This window comes from Vitis vinifera, chromosome 10, assembly GCF_030704535.1.
Source record: "Vitis vinifera cultivar Pinot Noir 40024 chromosome 10, ASM3070453v1".
In the NCBI taxonomy this organism is placed as follows: Eukaryota; Viridiplantae; Streptophyta; class Magnoliopsida; order Vitales; family Vitaceae; genus Vitis; species Vitis vinifera.
In genome coordinates this window covers 1,611,003-1,630,173 of record NC_081814.1, presented here as the reverse complement: position 1 = coordinate 1,630,173, position 19,171 = coordinate 1,611,003, and the positions used below count along the sequence as shown (strand labels likewise).

General features: G+C 34.8%; 3 protein-coding genes across 3 annotated transcripts; all 3 read left to right on the top strand.

The window, feature by feature from the left end:
• Positions 1-1,784: 1,784 nt before the first annotated feature.
• Positions 1,785-2,911, top strand: LOC132252516 (uncharacterized). Its single transcript, XM_019218246.2, has 2 exons — positions 1,785-2,346; positions 2,520-2,911. Exons 1-2 carry the CDS (start codon positions 1,806-1,808, stop codon positions 2,780-2,782), a joined length of 804 nt encoding a protein of 267 aa, XP_019073791.2. The 5' UTR covers positions 1,785-1,805; the 3' UTR covers positions 2,783-2,911.
• A 69-nt stretch (positions 2,912-2,980) lies between these two features.
• On the top strand, positions 2,981-4,541 carry LOC109121420 (uncharacterized). Its single transcript, XM_019218247.2, has 2 exons — positions 2,981-3,022; positions 3,872-4,541. Exons 1-2 carry the CDS (start codon positions 2,983-2,985, stop codon positions 4,222-4,224), a joined length of 393 nt encoding a protein of 130 aa, XP_019073792.2. The 5' UTR covers positions 2,981-2,982; the 3' UTR covers positions 4,225-4,541.
• Positions 4,542-9,076: 4,535 nt separating this feature from the next.
• Positions 9,077-11,921, top strand: LOC100855268 (ankyrin repeat-containing protein ITN1). Its single transcript, XM_059740278.1, has 4 exons — positions 9,077-9,223; positions 9,423-9,572; positions 9,800-10,762; positions 11,010-11,921. Exons 3-4 carry the CDS (start codon positions 10,472-10,474, stop codon positions 11,733-11,735), a joined length of 1,017 nt encoding a protein of 338 aa, XP_059596261.1. The 5' UTR covers positions 9,077-9,223; positions 9,423-9,572; positions 9,800-10,471; the 3' UTR covers positions 11,736-11,921.
• The last annotated feature ends 7,250 nt before the right edge of the window (positions 11,922-19,171 follow it).

The following is a 19,171-nucleotide window of genomic DNA, read 5'->3' as shown; positions in this document are numbered from 1 at the left end:
GATTTTAGTCAAAATCAATTTTACATGTATAATCTGTAGGGACCCTTCCCCTTGGGAAACACATGGCACGTAGCTCATGGTGACGCGTGGCATGTATTATCAGCCGGACCATCATCATCCGGATTCCCCTAAAGATATGCATGATGCAGTTATCCTATCCGGACCGCCTCAAGGAAGAGCAAACGACGCTGGCAGAGCGTAGACATCCGGATAGTCTCCACAACACATCCGGATAATCAGCATGAGCCATCCGGATATAAATCGTCTGGATGGTCAATTAAAGTAAAGCGAGTCTTACACGCAATCACAACAAGCAGCCATGACCCATATCCCATCACCTGCAGAATGAGAAGACAAGAGGAAGTGACAGTAAGTCACTTCCCACGATCATTCTACATAATCACTTCCCACAATCTCTGACAACCGCATCACCTACCATGGTCTCTGACAGCCATTCGTAGGATGATAGTGCTCCTACTGATACCTATTATCATCATTACAACATAAAATATCTCCTCACCATTAATGAAAGGAGCAGCACCCCTGAAGCTGTATATATATGCCTTCACAAGAAGAAGAAAGGGATCCCCCTGGTAACCTCTTGAGACCTAGTAAAATGCCAACTGATTTATGTCTCTCTCTCTTACCATGACTAACAAAACCATCGGACGGTGCGTCCGGACACCCTGTCCGGATGCCTTTTGCAGGTACAACCGCTGAATCAAGAACCCCTTGTGTGTTGAGAATCACGTGTCCATCCATCTAGCAGCAACGTGGATCACCGGATACGCGAGGCGACAACATAATCTGTTCAATATTATCTAATAATTTAAGTTTTTATGTAAATTAAAGTTTAATAGTATCCACAGTCTATGAATTTGAAGCAGTCAACTTCCCATTTATAAGCCAATAGCTTGATTACAGGCAGTAATATTATTATATTATTAAATTAATAAGATATTTTGTAAAACTTAGAGATTTATTATTTAATAACTTAAATTAATTTTTATTTAATTATTATAAAATTAAATTAAAACTTATTACATAATTTTTGCTTTAAAACTATATCTAATTTCCAATAAAAATTAAATAAAAATACGAGAGAAAGAAAATAAAGGCAAAAAATAAAATAAATAAATAAAAAGAATTTTGTGGGAAATGAATTATTACTTATTTCGAAATTAAAATTTTAAATAGATTTAAGGTAATAAATTATTTTTATATACCATTTCAATCATATTTAACTTATTTGTCATCTTCATTATAAATATTAAATAATTTAAAAATCTATAATTTTTTAATTAATTTTAATTATATTTTTGCTCTTGTAATAAAATCAAACATAAGAAAATTATTTTTATTAATATTTTTTCTTTATTTAATATTTTATGGAATTAAATATTAGTAAGAATTAATATTTGATGAAATTAACTTAAAACTTTTCTAAATTATAAAATTAATTTAAACATTCATACTAAAAATGAATATATAATTATTTCTAAGGTATGTGTTTTAATTTCCAAAATGAACTTTTTACAATATTTTTTAAAACTAGAAATTAACATTTATTACTCATACGCAAGCTATTCTTTTTACTATTAAGTATTAACAGCAATGTCATTTTACTTGTGAAGATCCAAAAAACATTATTGAAATAACTATCTTTTTTTACTCCTTTCCTTTAATTATGGAACTATAAGACATTATTATTATTATTATTATTATTATTATTATTATTATTATTGTATATACAATTGCATCCGAGCCACACCCCCATTCTGGTCTCCCTCTCTGAAGAACCTCCCATGGCGGACATGGATGATGCGAAACGCATCCACCAACTCAACGGAGCTTTGTACCGTGCTCTGATGAAGAAGAAACCCAAGGATGTGCTGGGTTGCTTCAAAAGCCTTCCAGATGACGAAGGTCCATTGTACAAAATCACCATACATAAAGACACCGTTCTCCATATGGCCTGTTACTCCAAGCAGCGTGATCTCGCGCTCGAGTTACTGCAACTGTTGCCCCCCAGTCTTAACCAGCGACTCGCCAACACTAAAAACGATGTGGACAACACTATCCTCCACGAGGTAGCCACTTACAACGCCATGACTGACGTTGCCACTGAAATATTGAACAGAGCTCCGGAGTTGCTTACTGCTCGTAACATCCTTGGAGAGACACCTCTCTTTCGGGCGGTCCGGTACGGGAAAGATGAAATGTTCAAGCTACTAGCTGAGAAGCTTGACCGAATGGATTTTGAAACTGAAGAAGATTGTAAAGCCTGTTTGCGGAGGAATGATGGAACAACTATTCTCCATATTTCCGTATTTACCGAGAATTTTGGTGAGTTCTCAGTAAACCACTAGAAAGAAGATGGATTACCTCATAAGTATTTTAATTAGTGAAAATCTTAATTAATTTAGATTGAATTTTGAGTTGGTTTCCACTTTTGTACCTCAAATCTAGTGCTAATATAGTTGTTTCTTTAATTTCTGTAAAAAAAACTATGTGAACAGACATGGCGCTGTTGATTGCGGAAAGATATGGAGATTTAATTAGCGCCTGGGACTCTAACCAAATGACGGCTCTTCAACATCTAGCATGCTGCCCATCGGCATTTCTCAGTGGATGCGAACACGGACATCTGAGGCGATTCATCTACTCTTGTATAGTATCCTTGTTCTCTTCTCCACTAACTGGATTAATTAAGTTCTTTTGGCACTGTTATAATTTTCATAAGGCTTTCAGAATGTGCCCAAATACTTTGAAAAGTTGTTAAAAAATCAGAAGAGGGCTTGTGGTCCTTGCCTTGGTATAGCTTTGGCTTACGTTCCTTTTGGTAATAGCAAATTGAATATTAATGCCTTTTCTTTTCTCTTCCTTTTGACAGAGCTAAGAAAAGGTTTTCCAAATTAGTCTCTCAGTTTGTCATACATCGTGGAATTCATACCAACCAAGTTTTTTTCAGGTATTTCAAACATGGCCAGGGGAGGTCAGTGTCAAGATCTTAAATCTGATGGTAGGTTCTTGGGACTCTGGTACTCTACTGTTTATGTTCTTTGTCTAATGTCTTAAATGCTGATATGCAAAGAAAATTACCATTTGTTCAATTAGCCCTCCACTAGGGCAGATTTACGGCACATTTGAATGCGCTTTTTTCTTCTTTTTTTTTTTTGTCCCATAAAAATTCTAATTTTTTATTTATTATTATTTTTTTTAAAAGGAATATTTGAGAGTTTCATAACATTTTTTAAGACAATTATAAAAAAATAAAAATAAAAATGGGAATAGTTGTCAGTTATTTTTAAAAACGTCATTTTCTTAATTTAAATGGTTCTTAATTATAAAAAAACAATTTTTGAAAATCATTTTATTTATCAACTCAAATATATATGAAAACAATTTTCTTTACTTATTCTCAATATAAAGTTATTATACACCCACCTACAATGCAAATATTTTCAAAGTATTCTCCATCTTTCCATGGTTGTTTAAAGTATAAAAAAATAATTAAAAACACCTAAAATTTATTATAAAGAATAACTTGTTATGAGAATAAACTCTGAAAAAACAATTTTGTATCAAAAGTCTACCAAATATCTTTTTCAAAAAAAAAAAAACTATTTTAAGAATTGTTATCAAACATATTATTTAACTTCAACAAATTATATGAATTTAGGTTTTTTTTTCTTAAGTTTCTGTGTAAAAATGAACCTGGAATTTGGCTTACACAATTTTTTCTAGTATTATCAATAGAGGGTCTTTTGCGCTGTCATTCATACGAAGCATTAGAATTTATTGTTCTTCGTTCTTGAGAAGTTTTCATGCTAAATATAAGGGAACTACTGACTTTTATTTTATTGAAAAGCTAAATCACGCTTTAGATGGCCCATTTGGGAAGCACTTTTGGAAGAAAAGCATAGATATGATGCAGCTCGCGAACTTGCCAGTAAGTTACTAGAAAGTGATACTTCCTGGGAGGCTACGAATCCTCAAGCAGTGGATCGAGGGTCCATTTCTGTGCAAGAGAAAGGAGGAGACTCATCGGTATCATCAAAAGAAAAGGCAAAAGTGGATCCCTTTATTGCCCTGCAACACCCAGATGATAAGAAAGGAAAAACCTCTCCAAAAGTCAATAGAACTAGATTCAACAATATCAGGAACAAGGAAACTCCATTGTTTTTGGCAACAATGTCAGGCATTCCAGAGATTGTCGATTGAAATACTCAAGAAGTACCCTCAGGCAATTGAGCATTATAATGACCAAGGAAGGAACATACTTCATGTAGCGATCAATTACCGCCAGATAGAGATTTTTGATAGGGTGGTCAAGATGGAAATGCCAGCAAGGAGGCTACTACGGGCAACAGAAGCTAAAGGGAACTCCATTCTGCATATGGTAGGAAAGAAAGGAAAACGCTATGTCTCGAGAAAATCACGATCCCCTGCAATCCAATTGCAAGAGGAGTTGCTCTTGTTTGAGGTGCACTTCCACTACCCCATTCATAATCTTGTTAGGGTCCATGATCCAGTAGCTTGAGTTAATATGATGATAATGGCCCAAAAATGATAGTACTACTGGTTCATGTGGTTTTTCTTCTATATGCAGCGTGTGAGGGAATACTCTAAATCCCATTTCCTCAAGGTCTTCAATCATAACAACCAGACTGCAGATGAATTATTTGCTTCCAACTACTGTGAACTTCATGAGGAAGCCAAAGAATGGCTGAAGCGCACCGCTGAAAACTGCACCATTGTGGCTGTTCTTATTGCTACCGTTGCCTTTGCTGCAGCCTACACTATACCAGGAGGACCAAATCAAAGCACTGGAATCCCACTCCTCCTTTCTCAACCATTCTTCGTGGTTTTCACCCTGGCGGATGTAATCTCCCTCACTTACGCCTTGACATCTGTCATCACATTTCTCTCAATCCTCACATCTCCATTTCAGTTACAAGACTTCAAGAAGTCTCTTCTTCGAAAGCTGATGCTCGGTTTTACGTTTTTGATCCTTTCCGTGTCGATGATGATGGTGGCATTTGGTGCAACAGTCATCCTTATGATACAGAATAAGGAAAGGTGGACCAAAATTGTCCTATACTCGGTTGCATTCCTCCCAGTTATTATTTTTGCGCTCTCATATTCCCCGCTATATTATAGACTCCTGAAAGCTTGCACTGGTCTGCTCAATCTTGCACTTGAGCTTTGCCCCAGGTGTACTTGTGTTTCTCCACCATCATGGACAACCAAGTTTTTCAACCGCGGAGAATCCAAGCCCAACCGCCCTCAATCTCAAACATTCAGTTCCAAATGCCCTTCTACATTTCAAACCACTGATTCTTCAGTTTGAAAGGCCGATGAGGACCTATGTATGTATGTATGAATGATTTGACTGCTTCTTTCTCATTTATTTGCTTAGAACTGATTGTACAAATGTTATGTAATAAGTTAACAAATGAAAAAAATGAAATGGAAGGTTTCAATAAATGCAGAAAAAACCCAACACCAAGGAGGCAAAACAATGGAACTAATTAAGCATCACTGTTTTCTTCAACTTAAGAGGAAAAATGTAGAAATTTCAGACGAGCAAAAGGGTCAAAACCACCATCAGAATGATAATAACAAAGGGAAAAGATGACAAAAGTTCAGCGCCTCTTTTTGGAAAAAAGGCCGAACATCATTTAGCTTTGTTGGCGAAGACAAAACATTAATAATACATGTTCCGAGTAAGAAGATTGAAAAGTAAACAAACAAATAATTCTATGAGTAGTATTGCTAATTCATTTACCGGTGTCATGTCTATTCCATCACTCTTGTTGAGTGGTATTGCTAATTCATTTAAGGGAAAAAAAATTAAACAAAGGATTAAGAAGCATTGATCCAAAAATGATAGGGTTAAATGCCATAGAAAGAAAGGTGAGAAAAACATAACAAATGAACTTCAAATTTTCATTATTTTCAGTACCAAAAGAGTGTTTGATAAATCAATTCAATGATTTAATATGGTTTAGTGATTTAATGGTATTGGTTAAGTATATTAAGTATGTTTATTAAAATAAATTAATATTATAACTTAAAGTTAAAAATGATTTAATGTAATAAGTTAATTAAAATAATGACTTTTTCTAAATCGTAAACATCCTTTACCTTAAGTGGTCATGTCTATGCTTTCCTTTGTTTCTCTTTTATAACATGATTACTTAATATGAATGTTTATTTAATAGTTCAAAAAATTAGATTAAGTTGATTTTAATAAGCAACCTTAATATTTAAAGGAGGAATTAGATAATAAGTTTTAAATTAATAACTTAAATATAATTTTAACTTCGTTATCGGTATCATGGATCAAGGTAAGAATGCGATCATTGCTTTAAAGTATATATATATCATGATGTATATGAATGATGTATCAATATACATAATGTTTTATAATTTTAATCATATCTATTGCATGATTTTATGAAAAAATTTATGATTAGTAATTTAAATATGTGACTATGGAAATTCCAAGAGATGGTTTTATCTGGCATGTATGTTGATTTACTTGTTTGTTTGTGATTGATTATGTTATATGTTGTTTAACTTATGAAATAAGTATTGATCAACCCAACGGAGGATCATCACTATATTTGATTATATGATAAAAGCTCAATAATAAAAGGCGGATAAAGTTTTAATCCATTGGTGTTAAACTTCCTTATGTTTCAATTCTTTTACTTTAATGGTTAGATCATATTTATATAATTTATAAATTATTATAATTCAACCCAAGGGAAAGATTATAATAATATACTTTTTGTGTTATGTGATTATAGTTTGATCCAATGAAAAAATTATGATATGATCTCTTACACTTATGATTAATGTGATATTTAATTAATTTTGTAGTAGTTAGATTATTGTAAAGTGTAGTGTTAAATATTATCATGACATAAAAATAATTTTGTATGAATTAGTTTTCTTTTTTTTTTTGCAACAATGAATCCTAATGCTATTAGATAGTCTGGAATTGAACAATTAAGTGGGGCAAACTTTGAAAAAAGAAAGGAACAAATTGGAATTGTTCTTGGCTATAACAATTTAGACTATGTCTTAAGAGAACTTACACCAACAAAGTATACTTTTGAAAGCACTAAGGAACAAAAGGTTTTTTTATGAAAAGTGGGAGCACTCTAATCACATGAATCTAATAATGATGAAAAGTTCAATCACTCTTGTCATTTATGAAGCAATCACCTATTCATATAATACAATAAACTATATTAAATTACTTGAGGAACAACTCTTAAGAATTTTCAAGTCCTTAGCGAGTACTTTTATAATCAAAATGATAACAATGAAATATAATGATCATAGTGGTGTATATGAGCACATCATAAAGATGAGTGATATGGCTTCTCAATTTGAAGTGAATAGACATGATAATTTCTGAAGTTTTTATCCTTCACTTCATAATGACTCTCATTCCTTCACAATTTGGCCATTTCAAAATTAATTATAATACATAGAAGGATAAGTGGAAAATGATTGAATTAATTGTCATGTGTTCAAGAAGAAGAAAAAGGCTTAAAGTGGAAAATCCCAATAGGGCTCATCTCAATATTGTAAATCCATGCAAGTAAAAAAAATTCTTGGAGAAAGGCATGGGTAAGAAAAAGAAGCAAGTAATAATGCATCTCACAATGGGCAAAATGATGAAAATAGGATACAATGTTATTTTTACTATAAGAAAGGTCACAAAAGAAGTGACTGTTCTGGTTTTCAATCTTGATTGGAAAAGGTAAAACTCAATGCTTATTGTTTTATGAATTCTATTTAGTTGATATACTACCAAACTCTTGGTGGTTTGATATTGTTGCAAGCATTCACATAATGAATTTATTGTAGAGATGCCTTACAAGCAAGAGACTAAGTAAAGGAGAGCATTCCAATAATTGAGATTGGTGGACAAGACTGAAGTTCAACGGTGGGGAAGAGACAGCTAGAAAGATGAGATTGACAGATTGCGATATCAATTTAATTGATTTCCAATAACCTGTCTCCACATTTCACTTAGAAAGATGCTTGGAAGCAGCAAGAAAACCCTTTTTCCCATATCTCCAGAAGCATGATAATAACATATATTGAAAAAAGATGTCAATCATCTTGATGAATGACGAAAAGTTTAATACAGCTTTTGGAAAAGGCAGATACCATTTTACTTAGTTTACTAGGATAAAGTATCAACTGATAATTCAAAGCATAAATATGAATATACCAAGAAAGGGACTGCCAGAACGTGTTACACATGTAATTGCAATAGCCCCAAAATTACTTAATTTGAAGGCAAAACTTTGGCACAGAAAAAAGAAGTATCTTCATATATATACTTAGTAAATTTTTTTGATATCTCTCATGTTTTCTTAAAGCCAGTCAGATACTTTCCAAGGCAAATTAATGAAAGCACCTGTTGAATAAGCACTGAAACTAGAGATGAAGAATAATGGAGGCAAGTTATGAGTCATTTTATATGAAAAGTTATATTCTCCACTAACCGGAAAATGTTGAAAAAGAAGAAAGAAACAACATGTGTGAATGATTTCATATAGTGTACTCCACCTATTATTGAGCTCTATCAATCCACCTTCATATAACCCTAATTACTACCAGTAGGTCCATTAGCCCCATCCTTTCATCAAACCTTCAACTCTCTCTCTCATGGATGCCTATGACGACAAGCTCAACAGAGAACTCTACAAAGCTCTAATGAAAGGAGATGAGAAAGAGGTGATCCAGCTTTGCTTAAGTATCCCAGAAGGCCCAGTGCACAAAATGACCATACACATGGACACAGTCCTCCACATGGCTACTTACTCCAAGCAAGCTGATCTAGTACTGAAATTACTTGAAAATTTGCCGGAGACTCATCTCAACAAGCTCACCCTTCAAAATGACGCTGGAAACACTATACTCCATGAAGCAGCCACTTCCAACAGCACAACTAATGCCGCTAGGGAAATGCTTAACGAGGCACCAGAACTGCTGAGTTTAAGCAATTTCCTCTGAGAGACGCCTATCTTTAGAGCAGCACGCTATGGGAAAACTAGAGTTTTTGAGTTTCTGGCAACAGAAGTTGATAAGGTCTGCGCAAGAATGACTGAAGAACATCGGACTGATGCCTTTTTTCGGAGGACAGATGGAACCACCATTCTTCATATTTCCATTCTTGCTGAGCATTTTGGTGAGTTCCTGAAAGTGTCTATATATTTGTTAATCAAATAATTCTTTTAATATAGAAAAATTATATATATCTTTGTCTCTCTTAAAATAAAAATTAATATAAAATTTCATACTTCAAGGTATATATGGCCTGCTAATTTAACTCAAGTTAATTTATCTTTTTCCCTTCAAATTTTCTTACTAAAATCCATGCAAACCAGACTTGGCTGGGTTAATTGCAACGAGGTACCCATATTTAATTAATCTACCGGATGACGATGGTATGACCGCTCTTCAACTTCTGTCTTGCAATCCATCAGCATTTCAAAGCGGATGTCAACAAGGATTTCTGAAGCTGCTCATCTTCTCTTGTATAGTACTTTTCCCCTTTTACTTATTCTCTGTTTTCTCAACTGTTGTTTCAATATCTTTTTGTATGAGCACCATGTAGGAGCAAAGACCACTGCTAAGCGTAATCAAATCAATAAATTGTTCGCTTAAAGTGACGAATAAAATCTGAATAGATAGTTTTTTTTCCCCTTTTCCCTTTTTAAAGTAATCACAACTATGTATCGTGAATAGAGTATTTAATTTTCAGTGGTCTCAAGAAAAGGAGATAAGACCGAAGGAGGAGATAATCAAGGGTTACACGTTTGCAAACCAGTTTCATTTATATTTGATTTAGGTATGTCATATGAAAGTCTATTTCTTTGGCTGATGTTTTGCATGTTACTTCTGAACTTTAACTCATTAAGTCTTTCCTTCAATCTACAAATTTTAATTGAATTCCATCATTTTAAGGATGCCACATTAATCAAAAGAGGTTGACAGTTGAAAAGCTAAGCGTGTTTTTCTTTTTCAACTCCCAAACTGGTTACTTAATTACTTTCATTCTTGAAAAGCTAAATCATGTTGGAGATCGCCCATATTGGAAGCAGTTAGGAAAGAGAAGGCTAGATACGAATCAGCTGCCAAACTTGCTGAGTTGTTGATTCCAAATGACACTTCATGGAAGCTCACTAATCCACGAGAGGACCGCAGTAAGCCTAGAACTCACAGATATGGTCCCAGAACTTCCTTAAACGAGAAAGGATTGGGACGAGATGGATTGCAATCCCTCTCCGTAGGTAATGAAGAGAAAGAAACCCCCCAAGGACAGTCCCAGGAAAGTAAGAAATCATCTTTTACTGAAAGAGAAGGAGGAGGAGAAGAGGAAGATTACACAACTCCCATCATAAAGACCGGGGAAACTCCTTTGTTTTTGGCCACAATGTCAGGCATTCGAGAGATTGTTGAACAAATACTAGATGTGCACCCACAGGCTATTGAGCATATTAATAACAGAGGGAAGAACATTTTGCACGTTGCCGTCAAGTACCGCCAAATAGAGATCTTCAATCTGGTGGTGAATAATGAAATGCTAGCGAGGAGGCTAGTAAGAAAGACTGACGAATGGGGGAACTCCATACTTCATATGGTTGGGAAAAAAAGATCAGGTTACATAGCTGAGAAGATACAAAGCCCTGCTCTCCAATTGCAAAAGGAGTTGCTCTTGTTTGAGGTGCGCTTCCATTATCCTATTCATCCCTGCTTTTGCACACATACTTCTTAATGGCATTATCAATTTGAAAGCTTCAAAAATACATTGGCTCCAAAACTTAGGCTCTATTTAAGAAGTATTTTCAAAAACAGTTTTGAAAAATAATACTTGAAAATAGTTTTCAACTTTTGAAAACTCTTCTATGATGTTTTATAAAACAAAAATATGTTTAGGAGCCTAAAATATATAAGATTAATTATGTGTGCAGCGAGTGAAGGAAGTCTCCAAAACCTATTTCATCAAACACCTCAACGAAAATAAGCAGACTCCAGAGGAACTATTTGCTAAAACCTATTCCGATCTTCATAACAGTGCCACAGATTGGCTGAAGCGCACTTCTGAAAACTGCACCATTGTTGCCGTTCTCATCGCCACCGTAGCATTTGCTGCAGCCTACACCATACCAGGAGGACCAAATCAAAGCACGGGTTTACCTCTCCTCCTCTCCCAACCTTTCTTTGTGATTTTCACCTTGACCGACGTCATTTCCCTTACTTTTGCGTTGACCTCAGTGGTCACATTCCTCTCAATCCTCACCTCCTCATTTCGATTACAAGACTTCAAGAACTCTCTTCCTCAAAAGCTCATGCTGGGTTTCACATTCTTAATCCTCTCAGTCTCAATGATGATGGTGGCATTTGCTGCAACAATAGTCCTCATGATACGTAATAAGGAAAGGTGGACAAAAATTGTGCTATACTCAGTTGCATTCCTGCCAGTTACCCTCTTTGCTATCTCATATTCACCTCTATACCTATCCCTCTTGGAAGCCTGCAAATACCCCCTCAAGCTCATACTGAAGGCTTGTCCTAGGTGTAATTGTTTTCCTCTTCAACCTTGGATAAACAATAAGTCGTTCGAGGATAATAGTATCCGAGGGGACAGCTCCTCCATTAAACCCCATAAATCTCATCCCAACCGTACTCCGGTTTGAAAGAAGAAATGATCGTCTCATTTTCTTTGTATTTTCATTACTCCTTGTCCATGTTTTACACAAATATTCTTCAGTTTGCCTGTAACAAGAACAAAAAACTGCATATATTGAATTTAATTACCTTGTTTAAAGTGAACTAATGATCTGTATTGCCTTTCTACATATGCACAGAGTTTTAAATTTGAATACATTTGAGTGGAAGTGATAGGGCATCTCTTGGCCACGTGGTCTCCTTAAATTCGCCACATATGCAAACAAAAATAAGAAAGAATTAATCTCAATTTTTTTATTTAATTTATCATCAGAAGTCCAATGAAAAATCAAATATAAAACAATAACTTAAAAAACTAAAAGACGCTTTGATTTGTTTGTTGTTTATTTCTTTTTCTTGAATATTGTTTCTATGACATAAATAGAACTGGCAAGACCAAGGTGGCATTGAAGTAGCGGTTTGTTTAAAGGGAACACCTTGAACTGAAGAATCAAGTATATATCATAATACAACAAACATAGGAAGAAAGATGCTTACAAAATCTCCAATAATAAATACCAACATTTTTTGAAATTAATTTGACTTGCTGATCTTTGTTTTTTTCTTCTTTTTTTTCCTTATTTTTATAGATCACCAGGGCGGAAGTTTTAAGATGGGGTAGAGACAGCTCTAAAGCTTGAAAGACAGACATCATTCATGTCCTAGATCTAGCATCAAATTTTAACAACAAACCATTTGATTCACAATAACAAATTAATAGAGAAATATATCTTGAATATTGGAAATGGCAGACACCATTTACCATTTAACTTTGTTAACCATGCTAAGAAGAATCAGTAATAATGAAAAGGCAAGCACCATTTAGACAAGCCGGCCCTCAATAATAAAAAGCATGAATACCAAGAAAGGTAAAACTAGAAGAAGGCACGTGCACATGGCAAACACCCCATATTTTAAAGCGAAAAAGGCCATAAAAGTATGGCCATACATGTGGATATGAACGAATCTTTTTAATATCTAATTGTGAAGAAAACTGAAAGATAAGTTTCACTACAAGAAAAAAAAACATTTGCAAAATAAAGAAAGATTTATCACGTATTATTATCTCTTTGCATAGTCAATTAACCTATAAATACAAGGAAATGTTAAATCATTCATGTTAGTAAAAATATAAATCATTCAAACACAATTTAGCAATTTTTTTTAAATAAATTGATGGATTTTAAATGGGAGGAAGTAAAATACAAAAAGTTCAGAAGTTTAAGGAATATTTAACTCTTGAAAGTATGTATGATGAAAATCTGTTCTTAATTGAATAGACTTGCATGTAATAATAAAACTGATTTTCTCTTGATTTCTAGACTAAGTGACATCTAAAGCAAATATAAACTTGATCAATTTTTCATGGGATTCAACTTTACAAAGCAAATAATTGGAAGTATAATTTCTAGTAAACTTAAGATGCATACCTAATAACACAAGAGAGGTGGAATATCAAGTAATATGAAAAGTCGGATCCCCCACTAAAGAGAAAAGGAATCTTATCCACCCATTAACTTTCTCCACTAGCTTGTACCTAAACACCCATCTTCCAGTAACCCTTCTACTGTTTCCACTTTCATGGCAGATGAAGGTACCAAAGAGGAGCTTCACAGAGATCTCTACAAAGCTCTGATGAATGGAGATGAGAAAGAGGTGATCCAACCTTGCAAAAATATTCCAGAAGGGCCATGTACGTAATGACTATACACAAAGACAGTCCTCCACATAGCTACTTACTCCAAACAATCTGATCTAGAACTGAATTTACTGGAACAATTGCCGGAGACCCATCTCAGCCAACTCGCCCGTCAGAATGATGCTGGAAACACTATACTCCACGAGGCAGCCACAGCCAGCAGAACCCTTCCTGCTGCTAGAGAAACATTGAAGAAAGCTTCACAGTTGCTCAGAATGCAGAACGATTATGGTGAGACGCCGCTCTTTCAGGCAGCTCAATATGGGAAAAAGATGATGTTCAAGTTTCTTGCTGATGTAGTTGATAAAGAATGCCTTAATGAAGAAGACCGAAAAGTGTTTTTTCAGAGGAAAGATGAAGCCACCATTCTTCGTATTCTATCCTTGCTGAGCACTTTTGCGAGTTTGCATAAGCTCTTGCTTCTGCAACCTATTCGGTTTTCTCGAAAGAGAGAAAATATACAATGAAAAGAAAAGAAAAAAATGAACTAAAAAATAAAATTAAATTTAAATTCAATAAAACTCATATATCAGATGGCTGCCGTTCAAACTTCTGGCATGCAATTCATCAGCATTTAAAAGCGGATGTGAACATGAATTCCTGCACCGACTCCTCTTCTCTTGTACAGTATATTTATCTTTTAGAGAAAATTTTGTTAACGGATGAAAAAGGCAAATTGAATCTTCTTTTCTCTTCCCAGTCTGATTTGTCACTTTACAGGTGTCTCCAACTTCAAAGAAAAAGATAAGACCATGGAGAGAGATGATGAAGGGCCACAAGTCAAAGTGTGCAAACCCATCTCATATATATCTGATTTTGGTATGTTTCCAGTGCAACTAGTATTTCTTTTACTAATGTTACATCACACAGAAGTTCAATCATATTGGGGATTGCCCCTGTTGGAAGCAGTTAGGAAGGAGAACACCAGACTAGAATCAGCCACAAACCTCTCCAGGTTTTTAATCAGAAAGATACTTCCTGGAAGGTTACTGATCCTCGTAAGGACCGGAGTAAGCCTAAGAGCCACAAATATGGTCATTATACCAAACCATTCTCCAATGAAAAGGAAGGACGTTATGAACTAATCTCAACACCTTCCCTGGGTCAAGAGAAAGGTGAAAACTCCCTAATATGGTCCCTTGAGACTCATAAACCTTCCTTCAGTGAAGATATAGGCCCAGAAGATGAAGAGAAAGAAGTTGCATCTCCACAAAGTTACATAACTCTGATGAGGACAGGCGAAACTCCATTATTATTGGCAACAATTTGCACCCTCAGGCAATTGAGCATGTTTATAACAGGGGCAGGAGCATACTGCATGTGGCGATCAAGCACCCGCAAATAGATATTTTTGAGCTGGTGGTGAAAAAGGAAATGCTTGCCAGAAGGTTGATAACAAAGACAGACAATGCGGGGAAAAGAAGAAACCAGGTTATGCAGCTGAAAAGATTCAAAGCCCAGCACTTCAATTGCAAAAGGAGTTGCTTTTATTCGAGGTAGACTTTCATATCCTATTAATTCATTATCTCACACTCTTTCGTGTATAAAAGCATCTCCATTTAATGTTGAGGAAGTTCAAGCTAGCTATAGGCTCCAAAACTTACCCTCTGTGATCCCTTGTTTTGATTTCGGCCTTTCCTTTTAACTAAAAGCTGAACTGAAGCTAAAATCATAATTTCAAGGGACAATTTGGGTATGATGATTGTATTAGTAAACATTCAATAAATTCATGCATAGATAAAAAAATAGTTTTTATATGAAATAATTTCATCATAATTTCCATATTAAATTTTTTTGAAGTAAAAAGCTCCTTAAAAAACAATCCAAATAAGAATTGATATTATCATAAAAATCCTTAAAGATAGCTTATTTGAATTTATACTTATATATACTGCCAATACAAAAGTGCTCGCTCTTATATATACAGTGTGAATGTATGTGCAGCGAGTGAAAGAAATTTCTACAACCTATTTCACCAAGCACCTCAACCAGAAGAAGCTTATTGCTGAAGAATTATTTGCTACAACCTATGATCAAATCAGCTTCATAACAACGCCACAGAATTGCTAAAGCGCACCTCTGAAAACTGCATCATTGTTGTTGTTCTCATTTCCACCCAGCAGCCTACACCATATCAGGAGGACCAAATCAAGACTCTGGTTTTCCACTCCTCCATGAACCTTTCTTCATAGTTTTCACCTTAACCGATGTCCTGTCCCTTACGTACCTTTGCTCTGACCTCAGTGGCTACATTCCTCTCGATTCTCACCTCCTCATTTCAATTACAAGACTTCAAGCACTTTTTTCCTCAAAATCTGATGTATGTTGGGTTTCACATTCTTAATCCTCTCAGTGTCAATGATGATGGTGGCATTTGCCGCAACTATTGTCCTTATGATACATAATAAGGAAAGGTGGACAAAAATTGTGCTATATTCAGTTGCATTCCTCCCAGTTACCTTCTTTGTTGTTTCATATTCACCTGTATATTTATCGCTCTTGGAAACATGCAGATATCCATTGAAACTTTTAGCTAAGGCTTGTCCTAGGTGTAACTGTATTCTTCTCAGGTCTTGGATTACTATTAAGTTGCTCAAGCATAACAATGTCCAGGCCAAGAGCTCCTCCATTAAACCCCCCATAAATCTCAATCCAAATGCACTTCACTGGTTTGATGGATCCGTTTGTTTGGTAGTTATCTTTTCATAACTCCTTGTTGAACTTTACACATGGAGTAGCTATTAATTTGTTTTCAATTTGTGAGGGAAAAAACCGCCATGGCATGTTTAGAGTGAAATCATGATGCATTGATGTGTTTGTCCTTGCACGACTAAACGGCTAAGTGCGATATCCTCTATTAGTCATTCAATATATGTTTTTTATATCTATTATCAATACGTACAATGTCATTTTTGAGGGGGAAAATAATGCATAGAAACATTTTTTTTCCCAACAAAATGAAATCCAGATTCATGTAACAGGAAAAAGATTTTTCATTCCTTGTTATAAAGATTATTGCCCATACGATAGGGATTAAGAGGAGTATATTAACAGTGTGGTAATGTCACACTTCTCCATATTTTGGACCTCAGAACCAGAATTAATGATTCATTGTAAAATCCCTTCATGATGCAGTTTTTTACATTTGTTGGTGTGAGAGATGGAGCTGTCTTGAGGTTGGGTCATTTTATTTGTAGTCAAACCGTTCACATCCCAAATGAGATAAACTCGGTGGAAGTTTTTCACTAGTTATTCCTAAGGGTACTTTTATTCCTAAGGGTACCTTTATTCCTTGAGCCTCAGCCCTGCTTCTCTTTCACAAGTTATTCCTTAATCTTCATACCTTCATACCCTTTTTCCTCCTAAATCGATGGGTTAGAGAATAACTCAATGTTTGACATATCTTCAAGCCCGGACAAGACTAAATCAATAAATAGAGAAAAAGAAAATGCTTCAACCTAATCTATTGAAAATATTTCAAATTCTCTAAATCAATTTCTAAGCCTATGATATTTTCCTTTTATGATATATTCTTATAAGAAACTTTCCTCTTTTTATAAAGTATCCTATAATTTTCTAACACTAATATATATTGTTAGCCCAAGAGTTCTCCTAATCAGGTTTTAATGATAACAAACCATGGTTAAGTGACTAATTAGTTTAATGTTTAAGAATCTCTGGTATAAACTCGAAAATTCATTAAATGATCAAATGGATACAAGATCGAGACGCTTGGAAGACTTGTGATCATAGAAAACTAATGTAAGATGAATGCATGAGTGCACTTAGGATTTTCATACGTTTCATGCATCTTAGAAAACTCGGTTTATTATTTAAAACGTCGATTTCATTAAAACCCGAGTTTTTAACTAATTTACCTTAGGCAAAATGTTTCAAAATTGGCTTAATAATTTTCCTAAAGACCTTGCCTAAGTGTTAGAAATGAAAAGAATCAAAAAATAAGTTTTTCGGGGCCAAAAAGGCTCAACCAGTCGAGGCTATGGCCAACCGACCAATCGGTTGAGGAACTGGTAGACCGGTTGTGGTCGTCCGATTGAAGGAGGTCAAAAATCTTCTCTCTCTCAGCCTTTTCTTCCCGGTTGTCGAGGTCTGATTAAGGCAAGGATAACCTGTCATGCATTAAATGCTCCAACGGCTAGTGAACCGATCGACCCCTAACTCGATCGGACGAGGTTGCCTTTTGCTGTTTTTGACTCTCGAGCTTAGAAACCTATTAATTGAGAGCTCCACTTCATTTATTGAAAAGAGAACACTTGCATTCAAAGCCTATCTACCTGTTCTTGATCAAAAAGCTGTCATTTCTTTCATTGTGCATTAAATCACCACTTGCATATCTTTTAGTGCACTCTTGTTTGTCATCCTAACTTTGTCTTATATTTAAGTCATCTTTAAGGTAGGTTGAGTGATTATATCTTATAACAATCTGAGTGTTAAAGCCTTCAAGAGGGTTGAATCTTGAAGAAGTTGTGTAAGAGCCCATTAGAGCCAGAATCCAAGTGTAAGAAGATTGGAAGTTTGGTTGAAGCTTCAAGTTAGTGGAACCCTCACTCAGTTAGGAGATTGAGGAGAGTGGACGTAGGCAAGGAAGTGTCGAACCACTATAAACGCAAGTTTGAATTTTCTAAACTCTATCTCTTTACTTTGTTTATATTTTGTTTAAATATGTTGTGATTGAAAAAATTTTAAAAACTCAATTCACCCCCCCCCCCCCTTTTGGGTGTTTTTCTTAACTAAACATAGCATTTGTTTTCTCATATATATTTTTTTAAACTAGATAATTAGTTTCATATATAAAATATTCCGATGTAACCAAGAGACCTATAAGAAGATATTTTAAGTTTTAACTGAAAGAGGGAATCCTTTTTTTTTTTTAATATAATTGGAGCTTTGGATTTTGAGAGTTCTAGGATTATAATCTTTTTCTTAAAAAATAGTTTTCATGTAGCCTTTTTGTTCTCCCATTTTCTTATCCCTATTATTGTTTTTTATTATTTTCATATTGGTATTAGAGTTAAGGTTAGACCTAGAATGACAGCGAAATTTGAGGTTAAAAAGTTTGATGGAAGAGATGATTCTAGTTTATAGCATGTTAAGATGTGTGCCATGTTAACATTAGTTTCAACTTATTAGGCTAATTACTAGCATAAAATGATGCAATAGTTTCATTTTTAAGAGGAGATCATGTGAAAGACTTTAGTGTAAGTTGCTATATATTGTTTGATTGATAACCTAATAACATGAGTTTTTAGGCTAATTAGCTGGTAGTGCTATAATGGTTTGATGTATAGGTAAAAAGTCCAATCTGATTATACCAAGAATGATCACTTACTTATGCTTCTTGATAATTAAGTTAAATCATGTTGGAGCTTGCCGGCTTTGGAAGCAGTTAGGAAGGAGCAGGCTAGATATGAATCAGCTGTGAAACTTGCTTAGTTGTTGATACAAAGAGATACTTCATCGAAAGCTACTAAAGCAAGACAAAACCGGAGTAAGCCTAAAACACACACATATAGTCCTTCAACTCCCTCAAGTGATGAAAAAGGGAGACGAAATGCATCAATTTCATTGCTTTCCCCGGGACATGAAGAGAAAGAAGGCCTCACAGGACGGTCCCAGGAAAGTAGCAAATCTCCCTTCAATGAAAGCAGAGGAGAAGGAGAAGTAGATGGCTCTCCAGAAAACGAC

Excerpts from the sequence above, each read along its gene's own strand:
- LOC132252516 (XM_019218246.2), top strand. The coding sequence starts at position 1,806 with ATGGCGGACATGGATGATGCGAAACGCATCCACCAACTCAACGGAGCT. Across the intron at positions 2,347-2,519 it reads CGTATTTACCGAGAATTTTG|ACATGGCGCTGTTGATTGCG; the intron begins GTGAGTTCTCAG and ends CTATGTGAACAG.
- LOC109121420 (XM_019218247.2), top strand. The coding sequence starts at position 2,983 with ATGGCCAGGGGAGGTCAGTGTCAAGATCTTAAATCTGATG. Across the intron at positions 3,023-3,871 it reads TCAAGATCTTAAATCTGATG|CTAAATCACGCTTTAGATGG; the intron begins GTAGGTTCTTGG and ends TTTATTGAAAAG.
- LOC100855268 (XM_059740278.1), top strand. The coding sequence starts at position 10,472 with ATGTCAGGCATTCGAGAGATTGTTGAACAAATACTAGATGTGCACCCA. Across the intron at positions 10,763-11,009 it reads AGGAGTTGCTCTTGTTTGAG|CGAGTGAAGGAAGTCTCCAA; the intron begins GTGCGCTTCCAT and ends TTATGTGTGCAG.